Here is a 27,897-nt window from a genome sequence, read left to right as displayed (position 1 = left end):
ACACAAAGGATGGATTGGGCAGGAGAAGTGGTTGGCTAATGAACATAACCCTATGGCTGCATTTGCAGTTATTTTGGCACTAATGCGGTCTAGTAACAGATGCAACTGTAATTTGTGACTCATTTGCTACCCCATTACTGCTTAATGAAATCTAACATATCACATTAACAATACGGATAAACACTCATTCTTGATATGTGGCATTTGGCTGTTTTCATTACCACTGTAATTAACACTTGAAATATTATTTCAATAAATATTTAAGGTGCTTTAAAATGAGTCGTAGTAATCATGACATAGAGACGGAAAACATAAAGCAAATGTGTGGCTTCTAAGCCTGAATGGGATCTAGGATTACACTCTTAAGGCATTATTTACAGAAATAAAATGGGATTCTAGCTCAGCAGTCCTCAGGCCCAAAATAATACTGAGAAAGCTACATTCATGTTAATGTAAAACCACTATAATTAAATACATTGTAATGCAGTAATTGCAAAGTAAGGTTCATGCTTTAATATGAACAGTAACACTTAATCATATTTTTATTCCTTGTTCAAGCAAAAGGGTTCAGTGAAATCAGTATTATTATAGTACATTTGAACCTCTCTTTACTTGACGTATTTATGAGATATTAGTAATTATAAGAACTGGATCTTTTTTTCCCCATCTAACAGAGTAATTCCAGGACAGCTGCAGAAATATATAATACAGCTAGATAATAATATAATTTTTAACTTAGGAAAGTAGTATTCATCTTAATACTTATAGCTACAAATGGGAGAGTAAATTGATTAATACCTTAACATTTTTCAATCTGAATTTAATTCTAAGTGTATAATTTATCCAAATATGTATATGTCTTAAAAACAAAAAAACAAAAACAAACAAACAAACAAACATAAAACAGACATAATATTGAGAATAGAATAGATATAATCTAAGAAGAAAGCAAGCCCCTTAGTGAAGCAGCCTTAAATCCAAATCACTGAGCTATTCAGCCTGTAAAAAGAGTCTGAATAGTGTGCAATTTGGGACTGCAGAAAGGTGGTGTTATGACCAAAAGATGGTATAACATTTGTGGGGTTTATCTTACCAATCACATTTTTAAAAGTTATTAGCTTTTCAAATATTTATATCTTGCACATAAATTAAAAAAAAAAAAAAAAACCAACAAAAACTAAAACCTGTGTGCATGTTTAAATGCCATCTGTACTGAAATGTTCAAAACATTTGTTCCTTTTGATAAAAATGCAAATCTGGAGAACTGTTGTATCAACATATAACAGCCAATGTCTGACACGGTGAATTATCACAGCTGGAATTAAATTGTCTCTGAACAGCTGCTGGCAGCAGAGCTTTCATCAATGTTTGATTCAAATGTAGGAAAGAAATTCTACAGAAAGAAACATCATGTTGTCATTACAGATGGGGTTTGTGTTCATTATCACAAATAACACTGGAGCTTGTGCCAAACAATATTCCCTTATCTAAGCAGTCTTGCTGGGTAAAAAGAGATGGTGACCGTTGTATAAATGATTCATTAAATCCTACCCTTAATTCTAACCTTCATATTTATTGTTACACTTTCCTGCTTATTTTCTCTGAGGTCGCTGTTTTAGAAGTGCACAGGAGTCCCCACTTACAACACGAAAATCAGGGCTGCCTGGTTTTCTACCCTTTCCTCATGTCGGGAAGATCATTTCTGACATGCACCCTGTAAACAGTTCTTGTTCTCCATATTGCTGTGCACATACTAGACAGTGCATGGAGTAAGAGCTTGGGTTTCAAGGAAGAGCAAAAGCGGTTTCTGTCTGGACTTGGGGTCAGGATTAGTGTGTTTGTAGTCTTTTAACTGGTTATAAGGTGGCCCCACCTAGCAGATACATGGAGCCTGGAGTTCCCACACTTTCTCCTGTTTCCATTCTCAAAGGCAGTGATCAAATACATCATCTCCACAACCCAGCCATCCTCCATCAGCCCAGCCTCTGGCTTTGTTCTGGACCCTGAATTCAAAAGATTCCTTGATGTAGCACATTCACTTCAGGCAACAGAGCTGGCTTTGGTTTTCTATCTCGTATGAGTATTAAGAACCCAAATTAAACCATTTGTATCTATAACAAAAATTAGAACATTAGCTAGTAATGACTATTACTAAGCTTGCTTTCAAAGTGTACACCTACTGTGCCTTTTATTTGTTTCCTTCTGTTCATAATTTTTTCCATACATAAAGCAGATTTGTTTCTATTGACATGCTATGTAAGTAACAGCCTTATGGACAGCTAAATTGACTAGTAACGGAGAGCTGTCAGGTTATTTTCTTTCTCATTAAAGTCTTTATTTTGTGCTCCATAAAACACACAAATTCGGCACTTCACTCTTCATCCATTCAAAGTCTGTTAAATTATCACAGCAAACAGCAGAATATGAGCATAGATAAAAAATAAAAACATCTACCTCATTTGCAGCAAGAAATGCATTATTTGCCTCTGCCATGTTCATGTAGTTGTTATTGTTTCCAAACTGAAAGAAAAATAAATATTTGGATTTAATGTATGCCATGATAAACTTTTCTTTACCCCATTGCTGGCATAGAAAAATCTGGGGGAAGAAAAAAAAAACCAACAAAATCAAAACAACAACAACAAAAAAACAAATAAAAAGTATTTGCAGATGTTCTTTGAAGTCGGAACTCAATTGCCTTCAACATTATTTTTATTATTATTACATACTCTGCCTCCCCCAGACTTTACAAGGAAGATATTTATGTGTATCTCTCCAACTTTTTTCGCCCATGCAGCAAAGCCTCCCCAGAGACCTAAAGGTGACTTTGGAAATTAAGAATCCGTTAGGGAGATGTTCCCAGGAAAGACATTTCTAGTCTCCTACTTCTTTTCTGATGCACATTATAATATTTCTGCCAGTGATCCTGACCCGGAGGATTGCTGCAGCCAGAAGTAGCTGCTGTACTACTCCAAGTAGACCTGGCTTCAAAAGCTGAAGGACAATAAGGGGAAGAACGAGAATCTGCAATGCTTTTCCTGAAGTCCCATTCTTCCCACAAAATCAAAAAGCCAAACAATCCTCCTTTGTTTATCTTTCCCTCTGGTGGAGCTCCCACTCTCCCAGTGAACACCAACACCAGAACATTTTTCAAATCAGAGAGACACTGAGACCCCGAGATGTGCCCAGTGTCCCCTTGCTCCCACCAAGGCACAACTCTCATGCCACATGCAAGCGATTTCCTTCAATGCCAGTCATTTCCCCCAAATACTCAAGTATGAACATTTGTTGAGGAAGATAGGTACTTTTACTTCTACAGACTGAACACAGACAAGAAAGAGAGTATCAGCATAATACTGTGCCTTATGCCCTTGAACAACACTTCCAAAGGAATGTAGGCTGGTAACGAGTCCTGCACATGTTCCCAGAGGAGGGAGGCATCCAGAGTCTTGGCTCCAAGGAACAGACACCAGCATGTCATGCACTTACAGTAAAAGAGGCTTTCATCCGTGCACATTGCTGCAACCAGGCACAGAGCACAGTGCAAGGCAGAGTGCTCAGCAAGGGAACAGCCCCCATGCTGTCCCTGCCACACCACTGCTGCTAAAGCCACACTGAGCATTCCTCCCTTAACTCCCATTTTTGAATATTATAAAACAAATTATTTTAGGAAGGCTTTGTTTTATCTTGTCTTGCCAGATCTTGGTGGACCCTCTTCAGCCCCACAACAGCAAACGCTCCCAACAGCAGCATAAGCTCTGCAAGCTCTGCGTGGCGATGGGTGACCATGCACTTGCACAGGTTGTTCTTTCCAAGCACGAAACTCTGTTGTGCTTTCAGAGCAGCTGAACCTGTCCTGAAAGGAAAACCACTTTCCTTCAGCTCAATTTGCTACAGGTGCACTCAGTGCCTGACTGTTTTTAGCAGTGAAATGTTTTAGACTCTCCAGTTTCTCACTGGAGGGGACCAGTGATCCTTTCAAGAAAGGCTCTTTCCCTGAAAACTCAAATATCCACTTCTGTCAGTAAGACAAAGTTAAAAGGAGATATAAAAATATATTAAAAAAAATTTAAAAAATTTTAAAAAATTGGAGCCTTGTGTACCTGATGAATTGTCAGATTGACTAAACAGGACATCAACCAAATTAGGAGACACTCACAGGGGAGGGAAGGAATACAAGATGAGATCAGTCATTCTGAAGTAACAAATTCCATTTGTGTACTTATCATCCTGAATCTTTCAACCTATAACACATGTTAAGCAACAGAGGCCTTAGCACAATATGTAGGCTGCCTCATAGCTATTAAAACTCTGTTATCCCCAGCTATGCAGATACTCAAGTAATGTCATCCATTTTTTAAAAGCCCAGATGTCACCCATGTTTGGAGATTAAAAAATTCAAGTAAAATTGCACATTCAAATGACTGTTTTGGCACATACCGATGTGTGTGTGGATTTGTTGCACAAAGACACTACTTCAGCTCAACAGTGAGATCGACAGGATAGAATTTTTCATGTCAGTTAGTGGCAAACTAAGAATGATTTACATGAAAAACTCAAATGGCTCGAATAGAGCTGTTCTTTCTCCAGTAACAAAAAAGGAAAGATATCAAGTTATCAAAAGATACCTAAGGGCAAAGGTACACTAGGCAAGCATCAGTCTAACACTGGCTAAATAAGTGGGGATAAATCCTCTCCTATTTTAATGACCTTAGCATCCTAAGGGCTCCAGTGTCTCAAAACAGAAATGTGGCTGATTTTTATCTTGTAGAGTCAAATTCTACATTGTTTTGATGTACATGTATTGCTCACAGCCCAGCTACTGTTTTCTGATTGCCAGGGTGGTTTTCTTCCCTTTTGTTTTATTACAGTAAAACAAAGGAGAGTGACAATTTGATTTTCCATTTTATTAAGACTGTAGAAGAAAATGATATAACAAGGAATGTCAAAGTTAAAAGTTACAGGTATATATCCTTCAAGTCATTCCGTTCTTAGGCTATGATATTATAAGATTCCATTGTGCATGACTCAGGCAATGATGTCAGAAACTGAAATATTTCAGCTTTTGTTAATATGGATCACAACTAATATTCTTTCCATTTATTTTTTGTCTCTGAACTAGAAATCCATTGAAGGCACACAACAATTATCAGTGAGTATTTCTAAGATTTAACTTCCATATTATCTAATGGTACCTATAACAACAAAGGAAAATAAAATGGTTATTATCTTAAGGACCTAAACAATTCAAAAAACAAATTAAGCTTAGAGTGAAATAAGAACTGGGTTAGAAATCCTCTTCTGAACAGTTAGTCTGCGAATGTAATTACTGAAGAAACTACAGCTAATCAGCTGTGAATTGTATCCATTAATTAGTATTTGCCCTGGAGAAATGAGAAAAATCAGTAACAATGTTAACACTGCAATGCACTGATGAGTACTGAAACACAGGGCCCTCAGCATTTAGTCAAGCAGGTGGCTCCAATGGTCCAAGTAATTTAAAAAGCTCTCACCTGAAGTGCAGAGCTGGAATTACAAAGCACTTCTTGCATATCTTTGTATCTATATAAGGCTATAATTAATGGCTTTTAATTTAGAAACACTTTGTGATCAGCTGGGAACAGTGATAAATCATTCTAAATAGAACAACGGGTTCTTGCCTATTTTAGTAAAACAATTTTTTGTGAAAAGACTTTTGTTGCACACAATATTTTTCTCCATTCATTTCCTTAAGGATCCCTTGCTCTGACCCCTCATAAACAACTCAGAGCACTGGTATAGTTGACAACAGGGATTCAAATTAAAGGAGGGACCCAGCAATTTGGCCTGCCCAGGTAGACCTCCAGAGGCTCCCACCAGTTGGGTTTCCCTGGGACAGAAGAAGAGTAAGATGCAGCACCTAGTCCAGCTCTCTTTGTTTTGGGATGGTGCTGGGATGCTTTGCAAAGAACTTTGCCAGAGCAATTAGCAAGGTTTTGCATTAAGTTTTTCATCTAAAGAACTCAGAGCACCCTTGCCCTTTAACTAGGAAAGAATAAAAAGTCTTCAGCTTCCTTTGGCAATACACATCATTGCATCACGAAGAACAAGTTTTTTCCTTTTGCTCCAGTTCAAATTCTCTCTTCAGTTTTGATGAACACATTAAGTGGGAGTACCCAGCTGACTGCCACCACCAACCCATGTAAACCACACACATCTGCCCATTTCAGGAAACAAACCCTACACAAACAAAGCCTCTTCTGAACTTGCTGTGAATCACAGCTTCCATTCTTCATGCAAATCACTGCATTAAAACGATGACAGTTCAGTTCAGTCCCCTACTCTTGTATGTTGAAAGCACACCTAATCTTGGCCCTGCTGAAATCCCTCTGGATAGACATGACAACTGGAATGAGACTGGATGCTTGGTTTAAAGCATGTCCAGAAAACTCATTCATGCTAAAATAGCTGGTTGAAGCTCTTCTCTTCTCTTTGACTGCCAGACCTGAAGCCAAACACCAGGTCTTACTCAGCTTCTCTAGCAAGGGTGTATATTTGTAATGCAAAGGGGAAATTCATGCCCTCTCCTTCTTCAACACATGCCCTAATGAGGACCAAATCACCTCCTGCCCAGCACTGGGGATGTAAAAACTGTACCACTGCCACCCTTCTACAAAGCGCATGTTTTCTTACACCAAACCTCTGGAGCCAAATGTTAGGCTATCCGTTTGTAAATCAAGGGACAAACCACTCAGAACTGGCACAGCACAATGCTACTTGGGTTTTCAAACTACCCTTTGTACTCATCAGAGCTTAAAAATCGGTTGGTTATGAAAGCTGAGACTAATGAGCAGTTGTTTTAAGGCAGAATTCTGATATGATGAATGCCACAGAATAACCTTGGCGGCTTGGGATAAAAAATCAGTGATTAAATGTACTCTGAGTCTGAATTCTCACCAAAAAAATCTTCAGAAAATCTCAAATGTTGAATAGTGGCCACTCTCTGGGCTCTTTGGCAACTGCGATTGACTCATCGTAGCAAGAGATAAAACAGGCAAAAGAGAATTTTACACCACAAAACTATAATATTTAAAAAAACAAGCTTCAAAACCAAAGCAAATTTATGAACACACAGAATAACATTTTGAACTCGTAAAAGTTAAACAGAATTTTGCTACTGATTTCAATGAGAAATCATTTTACTTACAATGTTCTGTCATTCGTATTTTTTACAACCTGTCTTTAAATTGACTGACTTTTGGTGCAATTCTAATCTGAAAAATATTAGAACTCACATCCAACTATTCATTTCCTCAAGAGGCCAAATACAGAAATACATAAGCTACTTAAAACCAGACATAAAGGAGCACAGACTTTTATCTGAGCATCTGAATAGAACAAAAATGAATGTTTAAAACACTAATACTTTTACACTCAAAAAGAAAACTTAATTCAGCAGGAAAATTAGTTAAATATGCCAAATAATTCTTTTTACAATATTAATAGTGCAACCTCAAGGAAGAATAACCATTGGAAATGTTATTGTTCCAGCACAGGATAATAACAAAACCATGAAATATGAATAAATGTCCCAAATGAAAACTTAAAATACATCCAGAACAGGAATGAAACACATATTGTCATCTACTTATAGCTAACCCTTCGACTCAAATTTTGCTTAAAAGGAATGACTGCAATCCCATACTCAAAGACTTCATATCATATATCAGAGAATAATAATAATAATAACAATAATAATAATAATGACAAAATCCAGTCCCTGGGGTTTTTTAGGTTTTGGTGGTTTTGGTTTGTTTTTTTTTTTTTTTTAACTCAAGAAAATCTTATCCCAACCCTTGCTGGAAATCAGAATTCAGACTTAATTATCATGACACTAGCAGTCCTTTCATAATTATTAGTTTATGTTCAGTCAAAATACACATTCAAAGTTTGTCGAGATAGTACTTCTAGTCAGAATTCTTACTGCCTGTAGAACAAGATCTAAACCAGTTCTGTCACAGCACTACATGTCCACTTGTGAACATATCTTAGGTAGTTACACATCCAAATTCTATTACTTCTGATGCCAATTTACTGCTTATGGAAAATGGCACCCTCAAATGATCACACTTCTAGTATTTCCACAGTAAAAGTGGAACCCATATTTTTAAAAATATAGCCATTAATAAAATAACTCTTTTATGGTGGAAGCATACTTATGGTTTTTATATAAAAAATATTGACTAGCACAAATATATATTATGGCAAGAATCTCTGTTTTATCTTCATATTTGGCAAATTAATTCCTCTGAGGTTACACTACCCTTATGAGTAAAATGAAAGATAACAATCCCAAAAGATGTAATTACAGACCAAAACTAAATTACTTTGCAGGTCTAAGTACTGTATCTTAATAATTTCACCGGAGAACATCTTCACTGCATTTGGGCAGATTTGATTTTGCTGCCTGACCAATAATTACAGCTCTGGCAAATACAATGTCTGATAAGGACATCAATTAAGAATGAGCATTGTGTTATTTAAAAAAAAAAAAATCATCATGTTCACAGCCTGTCTGATTGAATGAAATGCCAAATTAAATTAATGGAGATTGCTAAGTCTAGCTGGCTGGTGGGGAACCATGCAGAAAGTGGGACAGCATAGACAATAAACTGTCTGTAATTAAAAGATGAGAAGCTGGACTAATGCTACTTCAGCCTGATTATTCCAAACAAAACAATATACACTAAAATTATTCTGGCAACAGAAGTAGAAGGAGTGGGAGGAGGGCTGGGATAGGGGACTTTTTTTTTTTTTTTTTTTTTTTAAATAGTATTAACTATCACCATCTACAAACAGCAGTGTCCTCACCAGATGTATTAAATTAAATACTGGGGTGGTTCTCATCAGAAAACAGAATTTATTTTCTCAATGAACACAAAAAACCTACAAGAATTCTCCAATCCTTTCTGTTCTAGATGGATATCCAGCTAATCTCTGTAGAGGCTTTACTCCTAAATTATTGTGTGCTCACAGGAGGAGCAGGGAGTTCTTTTCTGGAAGAGCAAGTCGTTCATGGAAGTTTCAATGCTACAGAAGCAGTAGATGGTATCAATATTATTTTATAATATACAAGTATTCTATTTTGATTTTGCTGCTAGAAACAATGAGGCAGATGGTTGTTTGGCAGGTGCCACACCAGCACTGCTGTTAGGGATTCGTATCATTGTAAGTGAATGAAGCATTGTTTTAAACCTTGCAAATGAAGAAGAAATTTTACCCGAGGATGAATGCAAAATGGTAACCTTGATTTAGAGACCACATCAGTACCCACAGTAATTTTGGGACTCACTCTTCTGGCAGGATGCCAACGTTTTGGAAGGTATGAAGCACCAGAAGAATTACTCACCACAGGCAACAGGCAGCTCTAGGAGGTTATGTATTGAGTCACTGAGTATGAAGGAGATGGAGAGTTGGACCAGATGCAGGCAGAAGACATTTGGGTCAGCCTCTGACCACATGACAGTCGGCACAAAAGGTATCCCAGTTCCATCTAAGAGCAAACTGCTGTTTGTGTGTGTGCACAAGGGCAGGGACGTGCGCAGAGACAATGCTTCTGTCAGCAAAAGATAACATTTTGGAACACTTTCATGAAATACTGGACCACTAGGTACTATGTATGACAAATTAATACTTGAGACTTTCTATTCATAATTTTAGAACAAATTTAGGATTAGTGATTTTTATAGACGAGTAACAGTAGCAATCTGCTTTCTGAGACAGATTACAGTGTTTTCTTATTTTTGGTAGTTCATGGCTTCTAGAAGAGGGTTAATTTCCTGCTAGGTTCTGCCTACAAATCTGCTAGGACATGTCCTCATGGACGTGTGAAAAGCCACCCAGGAAGTGTCAGCCTTGGTGACTTCAGCCACCAGAACCTGCTACACAGCAGTTATTTCTTGCCATTTCTTCCGCACCAGGATTCTCTATCAACACCGTATCAGGATCCTGCAATGACCTGGAGGGAATGCAGGCCCTGTAGAAAACCAGAGGAGTTCCTTTGGGGAATTTCATGCCAGAAAGCTGCATTTACTTACAACCACATCGCTGATGGTCAACAAGGCAGAAGACAGGAGCAGAAAACTTTAAAGTATGAAGTACCCATCTTTGCTGTCACATTCTCGATCCTGAATTTTAGGCAAATGAATAATCTCATAAGTGGTTTATTAATTATTGAATCTGTTCATAAATATGTGTAGAATCATACATGTGACAGTCTTTTGATACCTAAAATCATAAAGCTTTTATTTCAGGGGACCATTTAGATTCTAATTTTTGAGTCTCAAACATCTGCCACACTAATTGTTATATATATCCTTATATAAGTGAGGCTATGCCTGTATATATATGTACACATACACATTCTCTAACTCTGCTTAGAGCCAAAAAAATTCTCAGTGGGATAAAATACTTGAGTAAGATCCGAAAGAAAAATAGATATTTATATTTTATTCATATAGCTTCAATATTCACCAGACACACTGTGTGCAGACAGTACAGATTCAAAATTTTTGGAAAGCAATTAGAATGGAAACATTTGAAGTTACTTTAAAAGCTTTCAGCTAGCAAATAAAAACTTTGACAATAACAATAAAAAGCACTGACTTAATCTCTGTGATTCCAGCCAAATGCTTTAATATGAACTTCTTCAGTGAATTCCACAGCCAAAAGCTGTAACCGAATGATATTTTGCCAAGTGCGATACTGAACAAGTCTTAAGAACAGTAGTGAAAGGAATATTTAATGGTCTCATGTTAGACATTTTCAGATCTCTTAAGAAGGACACATTCTATAAATGTTTTTATATGCAAGAAGTAACTTTATATGAATATGCACAGTATTATTCTGCTGACTGACAGTCAAGGCAATTTCAATATAGACCAGACTTTTAATGCTACTTATTCCATATTTAAATGCATACATATTAAAAGGTGGTTCAGAGAGCCATCCTGGTCCTAATATGTATACAAGATTAAGATGTTCTAAAATTAGTCTGAATCTTGAAATTGTTCTCCAAGACAAACATACTAACAATTTTGCTATTACATGTTCAAAGAGTTTCAATTTACTATTTTGACTCTTTGTAGACAAGAATGTCTGTCCACAGTCTGTGGAGCTGTGCCTTCAAGGTAATAAAATGGACACTCGGACACAGATTCTGGGTATATCTCGTGTAGTCCTACATATGCTAATACTACTTATCCTCTGTACAAGGCTAATACAAATATCAAACTTGGACCAACCCACTGAGTTTCATGTTAAAAAACCTTACAAGATCTACAGATGTTACTTTGCATAGTTCTGAAGCACATTCCCTATCATCACACCCTTTTGTTGCCTGAAGCTTAAAACACAGAAAAATACCAGATGTTAAGATATTCAGTTATAATGCCAAGGAGAGGCCACTGTAGTTTAAGTCTTTGTTTAAAAATATATGAATATTTAAAGAACATGTTTTCTTGCTTCGCTTTCTAACCTAGATGCGTTTGCAGTGATGAACTACGAAATTATTTTCCCAACCACTCTCACGAGCACATACTTGATGCTACAATAAACCAGATTAGGCATAAATGTCATAGAAGGAAAAGATTGCTAAAATGCAAAAAGAACTTACTTATATTGCTTCTGTTTGTATGTATTTTTCTACAACTTTGTGGCAATTTAAATTCCACACAAGCAAAGGACTTCTCACACATGCAGCTTTCACGTCACCAATTTTATGTACGTATTTTACATTACCCTAAACAGCTGAAATTCTACATAAGATTTCATTTCTGATGACATCCAAGGACATATGGCAGTTACAATATGCTCTTTTTACCCAGCTGCTCTAAGGAATGAAGCAAGGCTAAAGCACAATCAAGCCCTTTCCATGGTCCTGTGAGAAGATGGAAATGTCTCTTTTCTCCATGACATTTACCAAATGGAAGACCAACAGCTTCTCAGAAGGGTCTCCAACACACCCACAAAACAATTCAAAAAAACGGCCCAAACCAAGTCTGTGGACCTGATGCTGGGGCTGCCCCACCTATCTGGTTCACACAGGTTGTGGCAGGAGCACCGGGGATGTGGAGCACCGGGGATGTGGAGCACTGGGAACATGGAGCACTGAGGACGTGGAGCACTGGGGATGTGGAGCACTGGGAACATGGAGCACTGGGGATGTGGCTGGAGCCACTGCCTCACGCCCAGTTCATGGACAAGAGTCCTCCAGCACCCCTAGAAGCTGAGTTCTGCACCACCACAGGCAGCGAGGTCCTGAGAGGAAGCAGCCCTAAGGCACCAAGGACAGCATCAAGGGCCCTTCTTCAACACCCCCCCTACACCTCTGAGCACCCCTTTACCTCCAGCAGTTCAACTCCTGCAAGGGATATTCTAATACGGAGTTTAGTTTGGTTGGGTTTTTTCAGGAGGTAAATGCACACAGGTTTTTTCAGGAGGTAAATAAACACAGAACTGGTTTTGCAGTATCAACATTTCTGTTTCAATTCCCTCTTCCAGGCATTAAATTCATACAATCAAGTTGTTAATCATGTCTACCCCCCCTTTATTTTATACAAACTGTCTAAGCACTGAACCTAAGCATTTCTTAGCATAATGACAGCATTTTATACTTAGGATCCCAAGAAATACTTTTACATCACTACATTCAAGATTACTGTAACATTTTCGCACACGAATTTAAAGTGATGTGATTATACTGCAATTGGGGCTGTAAGTAGCTTTTCTTACAATCTTATATCAAATTTCACTCACTTCAGTGAAAATTGTGAATTCCATTCTAGACTGTGAATCAGCTCTACTACACTAGCAAATTATATCAAGTTTTAAATGTAAAATTGATAGAGAAAGGGTGAAGCAGATGTAGACATTTTATATGAATCACAATGGAGGATCAGTCAAGATACTTTCACTCTAAAATCAGTACATGCATAAAATCTTAAATACCTCAACTCTCAGCTATGTTGATACCATGAGTTCCTGTATTTTTTAATGAAATTAAATAGTTTTCACTTTAGAAGCACTAATCATAACCAAATAGATAAATAGCATTTTTTTTAAAGACTCCATTAACTCTACTTCACCATGTGTGAGGCTGTAAAAAGCAAGTCTATTGCAAAGACAGCCTGTGGGATGTAAGTGCTCTTGTAAAACAAATACCCTAAGGAGAAACTGAGGAAAGCCACCCAGAAATGCCCCAACCACAGTGCCAGAGATGGTGTCAGTCACCCTCAACTGTTCCTCACGTTCCTCAGACATGTTTCAGTCTGGAAAACTTACAGGTGTTAATGTAACATAGATCACAGGTGTATTTTCTAAACAGGCACATCACTTCCTCCTGTTTCTTTATTTCAACCTGAAACCTGGAGGCTTTCTCTGCTATTTTTAGTTGGGGCATGATTACAAGTCCCACAGTAGGGGGGCCTCTGGAGAGTCTTCAGTGGCACCTGACTTTATTTAAACATGCAAGATGGAATTGGACACAATGCTCTGAAATAACAGTACAGATGGATTAAATTTAAGAGTAGAATAATCCCTCATGGTGGTTTGTATTCCTGATTTATACCACAGAGACTAATCAGGTTTAATTTATCTATCTTTAGCTTCCCACTGTTTCATTCCAACCTAAAGGCAACATTTTGGGCAGCAGAAACTTTATTTTGTAGGTGACTAACCTACTTTAATTGCATTTTCATCCATTACTACAGTGTAGCATTTTCTTCACTTAATTGGGTCACTGTATTTCTTCTTGAAAGTGGGCACAGAAATTACTTCTGATATTGACTGCAGCCCCTGAGGTTCAGCTGAGAGCTGAGGACACACAAAAGGTACACAGCAAATTCCATTTATGACAAATGAAATGAATAAATTTTCAGTCAAACCTTCACATTAGGAAAATCTGACGTTAAAATATGAAGGTTCTCTATAAAGCATCTCACACATGCAGGGCTGGAAATGCCCAGCACCACTGCAAAACCAGGATTCTCAAGTCTTCAGGTGATCTTCAGCATTGGTGTGTAAAACACTAATGAGTAGTGTTATAACTAAGTGCATATTAGAAAGCACACCAGAAATTCCTTCTCATAATGCTGAGATGCCATAGAAAAACCAAAGTTTTTAAATATAAAACTAAAAATGGTAATAAAAGCTCACTTGAACAGTCAAGTACTACCTACCCTTCATGTCTTGATGTAAGCAAGCATGAGCTTTGATACATGCAAATTCTTGCGTTTCTTTTCTTGAAGTATGAGAGACACCAGATCCTAGTGGCATTTCTGCTGCCAAGCTGTTCCACAGCTCACAACTCACACTCTGAATATACTCTGCTACTTTAGTGGACTGAGATAATTCAGTCTCATGCTATTCATATCAAAGATGTGAAAGAAGTTGAATACTTCTTAGTTGAATTTAAAATTCTCAGATGTAGCTTTAGTATGAATTCAAAGCAGATGCATGAATTGTAATCATAATTGGTAGATGTATAAAATCTGTAATCTCTTCATGAACTTTCTTTGTCTAAATGATAGAAACCACACAACAGGGATACCGTTAATTCCAAGCCAGGTTGATGACTGCAGGCCAAATCACAAAAGTCAAAAGCTTACATACATGTAGCACTCTTTTTCCTTGTCAGTGGATGATATGACCTGAGCTCTACCAAAACATTTCTTTGTGTGTCTCTGAGATATTTTTGATACAGAAACCACTCTGAAAGGACCAAGTAATACTTTGCACCATAACCACGTGCTTCTGGCAGGCACAGGCCTGGTATAGCTAGCTGCAAACTCCTGGGAATCCTCTCAATTACATTTTATATCTTGAACCTTACCATACCATTCCATCCCACTTTTAGAATGCAAAATTCCCCAGAGATCAGGAATCTTTGGGCGTTAGAGGGGAGTTCTGGAGTCCTGGGCTCTCACAAAATCCTGCATATTCAGGTTTTGGGGTTTTTTTCCCAAATACCCAGGGCTACATCTGTTTCATTACTATATTATATTTTGGATCACACGAAAACTTCAGCCAAATTTTACAACACAGACATGTTGTGCTTCTGTGATATCAAAGCTTTGTGAGGGTTCAGAACTTCAAATCCCACGTCCAGTTTTAGTGAGCCAGTGAAATGATGCAAAACCGTGCAAGGAAGCACAAAACATCCAGATTGCTCTGCCTGTTCACAGCAAGAACAATTCACAGGAAATCCATTCAGTTGGTTGCTTCATCACCTGCCAAACTGGGGCCATTTTGCCCTACCATAACGTTTCTCAGTAACTTTTTCTACCTGAACTGGGAAACTCTGCACAGTGTTAGTGTTAACGTAAAGAAGGCAGGAACAGGGCAAAAGTTCTGGCAACTTTTTGCTATCAAAAGAGGAAATCACTAACAAAGGGTGGGAAAAGCAACTAATGTGTCAGTTAAAAGGTATAAATAATTGCTTTCTCTTCATTTGTATAAGCATCTAGAACAGTTTCTGATGATATGTTATTGTCCAGTGGTTTTAGATTTAGAAGATCCCAAAACCAAGCCATCCTCACACTAATGGTTTTGCCTGTAATTGCTTGCCTGATCTGCCCTGGAATTATAGCTGTTTTCCAGTAAAAGAGATTTCCTCTGCTAATCAAAACAAAGTTGCTCAAGTGGTGAAGAACAATAAATGTATTTTAACAGAAGTGAGTTGTCAAATACAACATACATAGTATGGCTTGAAAAGGAATAAAAAGATGTACAATTAGTATGAAATGCTGTAAAAGTGCTGGGTACTAGGAGGCAGAGAAAGGGTGAAATAAAGACCCATAGAAAAGTATAGTAAGACAAAGATTATCAGAGTATATTAATAAAAATTAACTTATCATATAGATATGGAAAATATAAACTGAAACACATAGGATATTAAACTGAGATTAAAATAAGTTTTGAAGATTAACACGGAAAGGAAAAATTTTCAAAATTTATCAAAAAATACTTATAATAGTTTGCAATACCTTGTAAAGTATGATTTTGAGAGCATCTAGTAAAAATTCAAAGCACACATTTTTACACACACTTTTATATAAATGCCTTTTTTTTCATATTAACAGAAAATATGAATTTTAAAATTATCTCATAATTCTAGACCACCAGTAAAGATGTCTAGAGCAAAGAGGTCTCTTTCCTTTGTCCCCCACACAATCTTACAATCTTTCCCTCTCCAGCACATGGAGCAGTTGTCCATGTCTAAGTTGACATACACCCATGGGAAATTCTGGATAACATGCTGTGAAGACCCTTCATGTGTTTCCACATGGGACCTTCCTTAGCACCACTGAGACTACCAAAAACAGATTCCAAGGTCACAGGAAACTCTTCAGTGCTGTAACCTCACCTTCGTCCAACCTTACAGACAAAGCACTGATCGTAAGAAACCCCTCTGCTTCTGTTTACACACCAAACCCCCAAATCCTCACACCTCTCATCAAATCAAAATTCAAACAATAATTTGTGTAAGAATTACCTAGGAAGAACAGAAACCTGCTGTGGTATTTACCAGGGAGAAAAACACTGAAGGGTTATTTGCCAGCATAAATCAGGCTGTGCCATTTGATTCAGATGGTGGTGCTGGTTTTGTGCCATATTCCACTGAACGGAATATCAGCTGTAGCTACAAGAACTACTATAAAAAAATAAAAAGGTTATCAATTTTCATGTGAACATATAAATATGAAACAAGGAAAAAGTTTTTGCATATTATTACACCATACATGTGTGAAAAGGGGCTAAGGAGTATAAACCCTTCACCACTCTCAATTGTAAATTGTCTTTCTACGGTGTTCAGTCTTCCTATGTTTTCCTTCATAAGCATAAATTTAGGGAAATTCAGGCCCATTTCCAGTCTCCTCCTCCTCTCAGGAGCACAAACCCATGCTACTGGCTCAGTAATCCCTGTTGGCTTCAAAGATATGGAATTGTATTCAGCTCGGGAATATCCCAGTCCTTCAACCTCATTAATAGATTTTTTTATTACCGAAATCTTAAAGTGACAATTTCACACACTTCCCGCATCAGAAGTTCCTGGGTCATCTAAACAGAATCATCAACATTTAAGAATGGCCATCATCAACAATGATGGAGATTCGCATTTCGTGCTTCCAAAAAAGGGTACATGCCATGTAACAATAAAATGGTTATATCAGCAGCAGTGGGAACCAAAGCATAAGACATTCCAGTGACTCAAACACCTGAAATCAGCACTGGCACCAGCAGAAATGATGTTAAGTGACTTCAAGTCCCAGAGAATATCTCAGCATGCATCAGGCTTCAAACCTCCACCCACTTGCTTATTTAGTTATTTGCTCTATAACTCAGTACAGCTATGTTTATGCTGATATAACTTTTTTCACATCCCACAGCAAAAAATGAAACACAGAATTTGGGGAGGTAAATGCAATTAAAGATTGTTTTTCACCTGGGCCAGAAATGAGGAGTAGATGAAGGAACACGTTGAACTAACAGTGACAAACATGGCACACTGTGAAACCGCACATTTATTCACCAATAGAGATGGTAAAATTTTAAGTATTCATCTCGCTGCCATCAGGGGACTTTTTCAAAAAAGTCAGCTTTTACACTGAGGCTGAATCATTAGAGCGATGGCTCAGAAGGGACATGCTGGACATATACAAATCTGACTTACTGAAGTACACCAAAAATTCTGTGTACAACTGAGCCCTGACTAAGGAAGAAGAAATGCACATGACCAAATGGAAGCGGCGATTATTAAGATTTATATAACTTCTAGCTAAATTATACTTTGCTGTCGTGCACCAGCAAGAAGCTTACAGGACAGAGGCAGGATTAGTTCAGGACAAGGGAAATTATCCATGTAACAGTTAAAGCTTGAGAAAAGAGATCTGGTTTATATCAAGTTGATGTTTCAGATAAGAGACTGCATTACAACAGGTTATAGCTGCAAAAATAATTTTGATTGGCATATCATTTATACCAACTACTGCTTGGAGCCCACCCAGAATACACAGCATACTACAAACTGTTAGGAAATATATCAGTGTATTGTTCAATATTTACAATGTGCTTTATTTTGTAAATATAAGACCTGGCAGAAAAATTGTAGAGTATTAAAAATAGTTCTGCTTAAAAAGAATGCCCTTTTTTCCTATAAAAAGAAGTATTTCACGAACAGTAGTTTATAATTTTGCTCAAAATCGTTCACAGCGGAGCTAAACAAACTTTCAATGAGGAAAATTTGATTGCTTTGTTCAGCTGCTCACACAGATTTCTATCTGTACTTATTTGCATATTTCTGAATATTCTTTCAGGCTCACACCATTTTTGTTAGCAAAATCAATTTTCTGTTGGACAAAAAGTGAGATTTGCTCTGAAGATTTTAAGCTTTTAAATAAACATGAACTGAATGGTGCAAAGAGTTCTTTCAAGAAAAGATTCTTGCTGTTTGGAAAGAAAAGAATTCTTTGCATTCACAGGTATCAATTGACAGCAACAGATTTTTACATGAAGAGAGAAAAAAATATACAAGGGCAAAACAAAAAGAGCTACAATGTAATTATGTAGCTGTAACAGACTGATTTTTAAGGAACACATGTCCATATACAAATTATTAGAAATACTAAACTCTGATATAAAAGCTTTATTATTAGCTTTAATATTGATTTTTCCAAAGCTCAAAAAATACTCATGATTATGAAATTGCATCCTCTGCATCTGAAGAGAAGGATTGTTCTAAAATCCAGCAGTTCTGCAGAATCCTCCGCAAACACAATTTTTTCTAGGTCTCTTCAGCTCTGCTAATAGTTATTGTTTGCACAACTGTAACTAAGTACATTACCAACTAGTTGTTCATTCTATATAAATTTAAGAAACACACATTGCCAAGGAGTGACTCATACATCAGTCTATTATATGCTACAGAGCTGACTGTATTAAACAAATCACTTTCCCTACAGCTGAAGAATAGAAGCTATATACAGAGCAGAGGTTATTGTCTAATTTAAATCTTGGCTCCTTTCCCAGAGCTGTACAAGATTCCAATTTGTGGAAATGTTACTCTCTGCTACTGCCAGAAAGGCTACAGAAAATGGTATTGGGTGCCTTCCAGAAATATGTCTGCAAAATGCCAATCAACAAGTCACTAAAGATTAACAGTATGACTGTACCAAATTAATTTAAATTATAGAAACATATGGCTAGGATGTTTGCACTGCACTTAACACAACACCTGCTTCACAAACAGCTAAGTTTCCTTCCACAGTATAAAATAATATAAGTCAAACACCTTGAACCCAATTCCTATAAATGGAAAAAAAATCAGTTCATAAACAGTAACCACAGGGTACCACGATCAGCAACAATCCACCATATTGTAATGGTTAAATCCCTTATTTATTTTAAATTCTACACCAACCCAGACTAGGTAGTCTTTTCCCATCATAGAGAAAGTAATTAGCGACAACAGAAATTAAGAAAAAAAAAAAAAGATGATGGAAATAAACATCTTTATGTTCCATTTTAGAAATCAAATATTTTAAGCTGATTTTGCTACAGTATTTCTAGACCTATAATAGTCCTTCAAATACGGTTATTGTGCCTTCTCTCTCTCTCCCCCCCTGTTGACATTCTTAAGCAAAAGCCTTTCCTTGAAAGTCTCTGTAAGCTCACAGAAAGTTAAAATATTAACAAACACAACCAAAAGTCAAATATTTTATATTTCCTCAATGTGTTTTTTCTATTTTTTTTTTAAAAATGCCTCAATAGAAATGATCATGTCATCAAATAAAAAAAAATTAAAAATCTGTGGCCATCTCAGAAATATTTACACATTAGGGTATGCCATATTTCAGCTGAGGAAGGGAGCTGTTTTATGTTTCTCTCCAATGCTTTTCTATTATTGCCTAGCTAATGGAAATACATCAAACAAATGTTCTACAAGAGCAATAAATATTAAAGTTGACCTATCCATCTGGAAGAAATGAGAACAATACTGCTCACTTTTAGCCCAAATATGACACTGATAAATGAAGCTGTGAGATTCCATCACACTTTCAGCAACCTGGGCTAAGCGCCCACCACGTGATCCTTGTACCAGCAATTTTCTCCATTCATCTTCATTAGGCAGTCACTTGACCTGCCTCCTAACATCCCTGTCAGATTTGAACCTTTAGGGGGCTGCTTGTAGTTTTTAACAACGCACTCTAAAAGCTTTACTCCCTTTTGCAAAAAACCTCAGATGAAGATAAAAGAATACATGAGCCATTTCTTCTGGAGAGAGACCCACGAGCTGCTCGTCACAACTAAAGCAGGAGACGGCAGCGCCGGACGTGTGATGGCAGGAACACGATGGCAGTCGTGTCCTCACAGCCCAGAACCAAACCTGGCAGGAAGCACAAGTGGGCAAAGCCATCACCCTTTCAACCATCAAAACGCAATTACATGTAGAAATCAGAATGTATTTAGCCTCGTGCCACAAACAGAACTCCTCCCTCCACTCCCACCCTCAATCACTGCTTGAAGAAAGCTGGGACAGGCAGCCAGGGCATCCTTTACCCAGCAGAGTAAGAATGCTTCATCACATTAGCAGTGTTACATTACATCCTCGTTATTTCCTTTTTCAACAGTAACGACCCAAATTTGATTATTCTGTAATAGTGAAAATGAATACCAATTCACCATGAATTTGCCAGTGCAATAAAAAGCTCCTAACAGGATTTTTAGCAACTTCCTCAAAAAACTTCATAACTTTATGATCACTTAGGGAAATCAGAAAGGCTAAAAGCACCAAAAGGCATTAAGCTTTTGACATTAAAACTATCTCAGACATTCATGCAATTGCAATACCTTCATTAGGGTAGCTCTGCAATGTTTATATGACAAGCATCTGATGTATTGACTCTTTTCTATTGCATTCAAGCAGCTTATCTTTCTTGTTTCAAAGAAGTCTTTCGAATTATAAATATTGTAGACTGTCATGGTAATGTAGCAATTAAAATATACCCACACAGATTTCTTTTAGGCAGTAAGTTCTTCAACCCTTTTTCATGCTGATCAGGTCTTACATGAGTGGTTCCATGCAGCTGCTAAGTACACCAAGGACTTACTCATCCAGGAAAACATTGCTGAATTCAAGCAAAGACTGCAGATCAAACAGAAGATAGGTACTCCTGATACAGGGCTGAGATGGATTTCACTGTGATCACCAAAACATCAACAGACATGACTTTTATACAAACCAAATAGAGTGCTTTCATGGACAGATACTTCAGTCACGCTAAGCTGGATTTACACCACTACAATTTTTACATTTCTTTTCAAAAGCAATCAAATATCTTATTCTCTGTCATAATTTCAATGGGTTCTGCAAGTATCAAAACTTTGCTGAAAACCTGAAAATACTGCCAAAAGTATAGACAAGAGAAACTACGGAGCGATGTGCCATTTAAAATCAAGACCTCTTATAGGTGTATTTGCAGTAGGTACATTTAACTTCCTGACCACAGAACACCTTACAGGTAATGCATGATTGCTGATAAGGTGTTGTGCTTCCATGCACAATACAAGGAATGCTCGAGTCTAAGCTGGAATGCTGATCTCAGTTTCTTTTTAATCACTATTACATGTTCCTACATCAGCATTAGAGCAATTGCACAACAATCCCTGGCAGGAATTTCCCTGGGCTTTTCTGAGACAGACGATTCACAAGAAAGCCATCAGAGGCATGAGGTTTCACCTCAGCCAGTACTACATTGTATTGGTATTACCTGCCTTATCATCTGTGACTGCAAATGCCTTTATCAACACACACTGAGCCTCTCTTTGGAAAGAAACTAATGGGATGGGCTCTGTCTTGCTTGTCTGAGACACTGAAGATTTCAGTTGCTCTGCATCAATTCCAAGCTCAAAGTTTGTCACATTTCCCTCACTGATGATGTGGCCTCAGTGATTTTCTCTGAATGAACAGATTATTCTCAAAAATGAATAAATGTCTTTGTGATGACATAGGTCTTCACAGGGGGTTTTCACAAGTGGGTCTGTCTATGACTGCTGCAGAAAACTGACTCTCAGCACAAAGCAACTTGGAGAGATGAGCTTGTAGATCCAATAGTCCTCAAAATCACCCACAAGTCCATTATCTGCCAATTCTCTTTGTCTGAGGTGGCTTCCTCCAAAAGATTTATATCAAGTTAATAATGAAACAAACTGCTCTAAATGGAGTCTCTGTTTACAGGATGACAATGACTTTTCAATATTTTATTGTAATCAGTTCTTTAAGGGGGCCTGATAGTGACAAGATTGCAAAAATTGTTTTGCCAAGGTAGAGAGCTATAAAAATCAAAACACAATACAAGGAAGAAGAAAGGCCTGAGGCAGTTTGCAAAGAACTTGCTAACAAAAACAAAAGCGAGAGAGATCTCAACACAGCTTTAAAGAGGATCCCAAGTATAGCAAGAGATACGATGTACATGAAAGTCTAAGGAATGCCAGCGAAACTATCCTTAGGTCTCCGAAGACCTCAGAAAAAAAGCAATTCGTTTTCAAGAAGACACACACATATATGTATATATATAGGGAGAATTCCGATCTGTTGGAGTTGAGAGGGGAAAAAAACCCAAGCCAACAACAGCTATTCCAAGAACGAGAGTCAAAGAAGTGAAGCGTATTTTCATCTCTAGCTGATGTGTGCTGGGGAATGTCTCATCCAAAGTGATGACGATGTGCTATGGTAATGCCAGCTTTACCAACACTACGATCTGTCATGCCAGAACTATTCCCTGGCTCTTGGTGATGAAGAGGCTCTTCAATTCTTCAAGACTAAGTGACACTAAAGCAATCTGAAAAAGTATTTGCTAAAGACCTTTAGAAAATGAAGTAGAAGTATTTTATACTGTATTAGGTTATGCACACATTAGCACAGTATTCGAGTTGGAATTAGTTTTTCTCTGAGAAGAAACTTCAGTAACCAGTTGTGCCTTGACCACAGACAACTCATCTTAAATTCCATCGACTTTTTTCTCAGCTACTTTCTTAATTCAGAATGCCCCTTCAAATGCATTTCAGTCATGAACTCTATCATTCACAGTGCAGCATTGTTTGTGTCGAGTCTTTGCAGCAGGGTTATCACTACAGGTTAATGGATTTGTGTTCTGAAAAGCCATGATTAGAATAGGTGACCTGTGTTCTGCATTATACAGTGAAAAACATATCTAGCAGCACGATTGCTATCAAGTGTCAAAAGAGATACTGAGAGCTGTGTGTACAGACAGCACTAAACTCAGATGGTTTTATTACTCCTAGGTATTGTGCAGTGGTTAAATTTGACATGTACAAATTGCTGAAGTGAAGATTTGCAAAGTAACAGTATATATCAAGGCTAATGGCTTAGTTAAGAAAATAATGTGCAGGATTTCAAGCACAGCATGAATATGCATTTAAAATATGGGTGATACTTTAATGGACATTTTCATTAGCAGAGGTTATAACAATGACAAAAATCTGAAATTTTAGACAGAGCAATGTTACTACAATAATTCCACAGAATTCAAAGAGAAAAATTCTTACTGTTGGAGTAGACATCAAAATTAAGACCCTTAAAGTCTTCTTCCAGCACAGCTATTCCAATAGAAAAATCAAATGCAAATAAAGGAATGCATTTTCTTGTCCCTTCTGTAAAATGTTTCAAGCACAGTTCAGCAGAAAGAAGTAGAAAACTTAAGCTGTCATGGCTTTTCTCTTCCCTTTATCATTACAATACATGAGCTGACATCAAGGAGAAAAACCACAGAAAACTCATTTATACCTAAAGTGGACTACAGTGCCCTTGCTATGTGAGCAGGGCATCAGAAGTGGTCATTAGGAGAGCATTTAATAGTAACTATAACATTAGAAAGAGAAAGTAGCACATTCGAGGGAGAAGGCAAACTAATCACCTAGTGAATACTAACTTCTGTCAGAACAAATTGCACATATGATGCAGTCTTGGACGTTCAAACCATTCCCTATGCACAGCAACAGCCTTCCTTTCTTCAAAATTGGCCTTTTACACATCGACTCTTTTAGCAAATACACTGATACTGCATTATGACACTGAACCAAATCAGTTATGAAATGCACATCAATAAAAAAAGCTCGCAAGGAAAGACTTCAATGGACACATTCAAAATTTAAGCACTTTCATAGCACTGTGCCTAGAAAGTAATTGACTTTCATGAGAGCTATACCTAGCATGTTTCCAGTTCCTGCAAAGGAAAGAATTCTTTCCAAGTTATGCTCAGTATGCTTGGAACAACCTGGGCTACGAGGAAGAGTGAAGTCAGCCTGTCTGCATCAGTCTGATTCACAGGTATGGCTCAGAAAAGCCCAGATTATGACAATTGTTTGTCCACTATTTCAACTGCTGACAGGCAGGCTTTGCTGCACTTCCCAAGAGGAGCAATGATGTTGTGTTCCATGTGCATACCTTCTGCCTACACAGCTGAGTTGTAACAATGACACTTAAAAATTCATGTTCCTTTTTTTTTCCACCCCAATAATCAGCCCTGAATCCTGAATCGCCAAACCAATTAGTTAAACCAAATGTTTATTATACTTATTAAAATATATATATATATCTCAAACCACACTGCTTCCCTTTAAAGGCAGTAATATATTAGCATCTGAACCAAGTTATCCTCAGGATATAATCCCATTGAGCATCTCTTCCTCATTTACTGTAGTAGCTTAATTTGCCTTAGCTTTTGTTACAGCTTGTTTAAACTGTTCTCAGATAGTTTTTCTACCTAGCACTTTCTACACTGGCTGTAGAATACTTTTGACACGACATGCTGTGCTAGGAGTTGCTGGTGATCATTTCCAGGGCTGTCACTGACATACTGTTTTCAGTAATTCTCATAACAGCACTTCCCTTTAGAGGGAGCTGATCAAAAGCTGCTAGAAAAGTCCTTTCTCCCTTGCATATTCTGTTAACAAGGCATTGGACTGGTGTCTTCAATGCAGCACAACTGCCAGCTCTGAACCAAAACACCTGTTTATGACTTGCCAAGACAGTAACTCCTGGAAGCATCATCTCCCAGAATTTCCAATGTGAACCTCTGCTACAATGAAATAATGATATCTGGGATAATGACTCCAAAAGAATAACCTCGGTGAAATACTGAAATACTGAGCCATTAAGTAACTGTCTCAACTTCTGCTGTTACCACAGTCAAGTAAACTGCCCTAAAGGCTCTATTTTCAAAGCCTGGAATTTGTCACACCACAATTAGTGACAATGTGCTCACCGTCACTTGCTCAATGGGACAGGACAATTCAACCCATTCCACTCAAATAAGCACTTTCAGCATTCTGTTCCAAAAGTCATTACACTCATTTCTGTAGCAAAGATGGTAAGTACTGTCTACAGAAGAGCACCTTTCTTACTTGGAACCACTCTGTATTAAAAAAAAAAAAAAAAAAAAATCAATGTCCATGATGGAAAATTAAGGCATTTGGTGAACTGAAGCACCAGCCACATAAAACTTTTTGTTATCCAGATATTTCCAGGCTGAAAATGCCCAAGATGCCATTGACTATGAAATATGGATTATTTTTAAAAATCCAGATGCTAGAAATAAGCTGCTTTGAAAAAAAGTGGCATTTTGAATGTCAAGAAATCAATTTAATGCAGTGTGAAGTAGAACACACACTCCAATATTTTTTCAAGAAAACATTCATGAACATTTCTAATAGGGCTTAGTGTGTTTTGAAGTCTACATAAGAAAAAAACCCATAAACTAAAGATTAATTTTCAAAGGGTAATATATTTGTCTTCTACTGCTTCAACAAAAAAGCTGGTAGTTCAGCTCTTTTAATTTTGAAGGAAATTAATTTGCAACTTATTAGATGCTGAGGTCTCTTCTTGAAAGCAGAAGGGAAAAAAGAATATTGAGAGCACCTAAAAAATGTCCAGTCCAAGCAAATGCACTTTACTAAAAGTACAAATACCCTACATAACTTTGCTAATTTGAATCAGTATGTCTATTTATGCTCCTTTTGAGCTTTTTTTTTAAACAATGGTAAGTACCATTTAAGTTAAAATCATATCCAAAAGTGTTTCTATTGCTGAGCAATAACCAACAGGAACATATTCCTGTGCATTTTTAATTTTTCTGGCACAAGAAGTACTCTCACATCTGTGAGGACTTATTTAGAATCACTACTCTTGGAAGACAGATTCTTTTATTTATTTCTTCGACATGATTCTCTGAAGAGTTAGAGAGGCTTCAGAGCCACAAATGGGGTAACCCAGCAAAACCCCAGCCTGTGCCAAGGGACAGGGAGAAATAGTTTTAACACCCCAGTGCAATCTCCTGAGCCCAGGGAACTGTAACCAGCCTGGGGACTTTTTCTGATTACAATCCAAGGCACCTCTTTAATTTCCTCCCTGGAAGCCACTGATACACATTTAACAGTCTCAGTGGAGTTACCTGTAGATTTCTACATCTTGCTAAGACACAGTCACCAGGAGAGGAAGGATGGAATTACAGCTGAGGAAATACATGTACAATTCCTGGTTCTGCCACCTGAGTCTGCATGACCTTGATCAAGTTATTTAAGTTCTCTGTAACTCTTGGCCCTGAGCAATTAGTGAAAACAGTAATATTTCTAACATCACCGGGTACACATTTTAGGTAATGCTAAAATGTAAGTAGGAAAATGTAAAGGACTGTTGTTCCAGAGGCAAGGGGAATAAGCCAACAGCACCAAAGTCTCTAAGGATAAGGATAAATGGTGGGATTACTGGCTACCTGTAGAACACAGGAATTTTTTTCTAAGTATAAAGACTTTCGAGTAAAATTACAGGCTCCTACAGACTGAAGAAAAAAGAACACTGAAGCAGAGAATTTTAAAGCTCATACTTTTGGATTTAGACAACTTCTCCCTAGACTTCAGTCCAACACACTAGGATATAAACTTTTAAATCATTTAGGTTTCTAGATGGCAGAAAAAATATTTGGTTAATTAGTTCTTGCCATACAGAATCAGCACTCATAAGAAGCAACTGATGGATTTTATCGTGGTAACTGATCTGTCTGAGTCAAGTAAGTTAAGACTTCTTTTATATATATATATATGCATATTCTTTATATATATATGCATGCACTGAGCAGCCATGCTGCTGCTGCCTATGGCAGCACTGGAGAAAGCCAAGACTGAAGATTTATGTTCTTTAAATATTTGCTTAATTCTCTTGAACAGAGACTTTTTCCCATCATTCAACTTGATGATTTAAAATAAAAGCGATACTACCTCTGCACTTTGAGTTAGTGAATGTTATAAATAGTTTATAGAGCTTAAGAATGGCTGCTCCCTTCGAGCCAACAAAGAATGAATGCTAACACTGGTGTGAGATCACAGTCAATGTCCAGAGCCATTACTTCATGCAGGGAAGAATTCCAAACTCACTTCACTACCACTTAGTTTTATTCTGGTGCGAAGCTGCTGGCTTTATTTTAATCTAGGAAGAACAAAAAGTACAAAAAGTCCATTTCCACTGCACAGCCCTGCAGGGAGGACACATAAAAAGTCATGCAGGTTCACGTATGTTAAGCCATGACACTTGCATGACAAGTGTTATCCATTTTCATGACTGCTGGCACAAGTGCCTCTCCTCGAGCAGAAGCAGCTCCAACATGCCACGTTCCTGCAGAAGAAAGCCAAAGCTGACCAGGGCCAGGAGCTTTCCCTTCACTCCTGTGAGCTGGGGAAGCTGACACTGAAACTTCCAAAAGGTTGCTGAGGACAGAGGAAGGAACAGTAGAAACTGCTGTGCTGGAAAATTGCACTGCAACAGAATAAATCATAGCAGAGCCACAG

The 27,897-nt window shown here is 37.5% G+C and overlaps 1 protein-coding gene across 4 annotated transcripts in view; it reads right to left on the bottom strand.

Moving 5' to 3' along the window:
- The window catches only part of TOX3 (TOX high mobility group box family member 3), a 74,074-nt gene that overhangs the window by 22,909 nt on the left and 23,268 nt on the right, over nucleotides 1-27,897 (bottom strand). For all 4 annotated transcript variants that reach the window (XM_040075186.2, XM_040075183.2, XM_040075187.2 and 1 more), the window contains exon 2: nucleotides 2,455-2,520. In XM_040075186.2, coding sequence (XP_039931120.1) covers nucleotides 2,455-2,520 — 66 coding nt within the window. The remainder of the gene's footprint in view (nucleotides 1-2,454; nucleotides 2,521-27,897) is intronic.

This window comes from Hirundo rustica, chromosome 11 (genome assembly GCF_015227805.2).
Source record: "Hirundo rustica isolate bHirRus1 chromosome 11, bHirRus1.pri.v3, whole genome shotgun sequence".
Taxonomy (NCBI): domain Eukaryota; kingdom Metazoa; phylum Chordata; class Aves; order Passeriformes; family Hirundinidae; genus Hirundo; species Hirundo rustica.
This window is presented reverse-complemented; position numbering and strand designations above follow the sequence as displayed.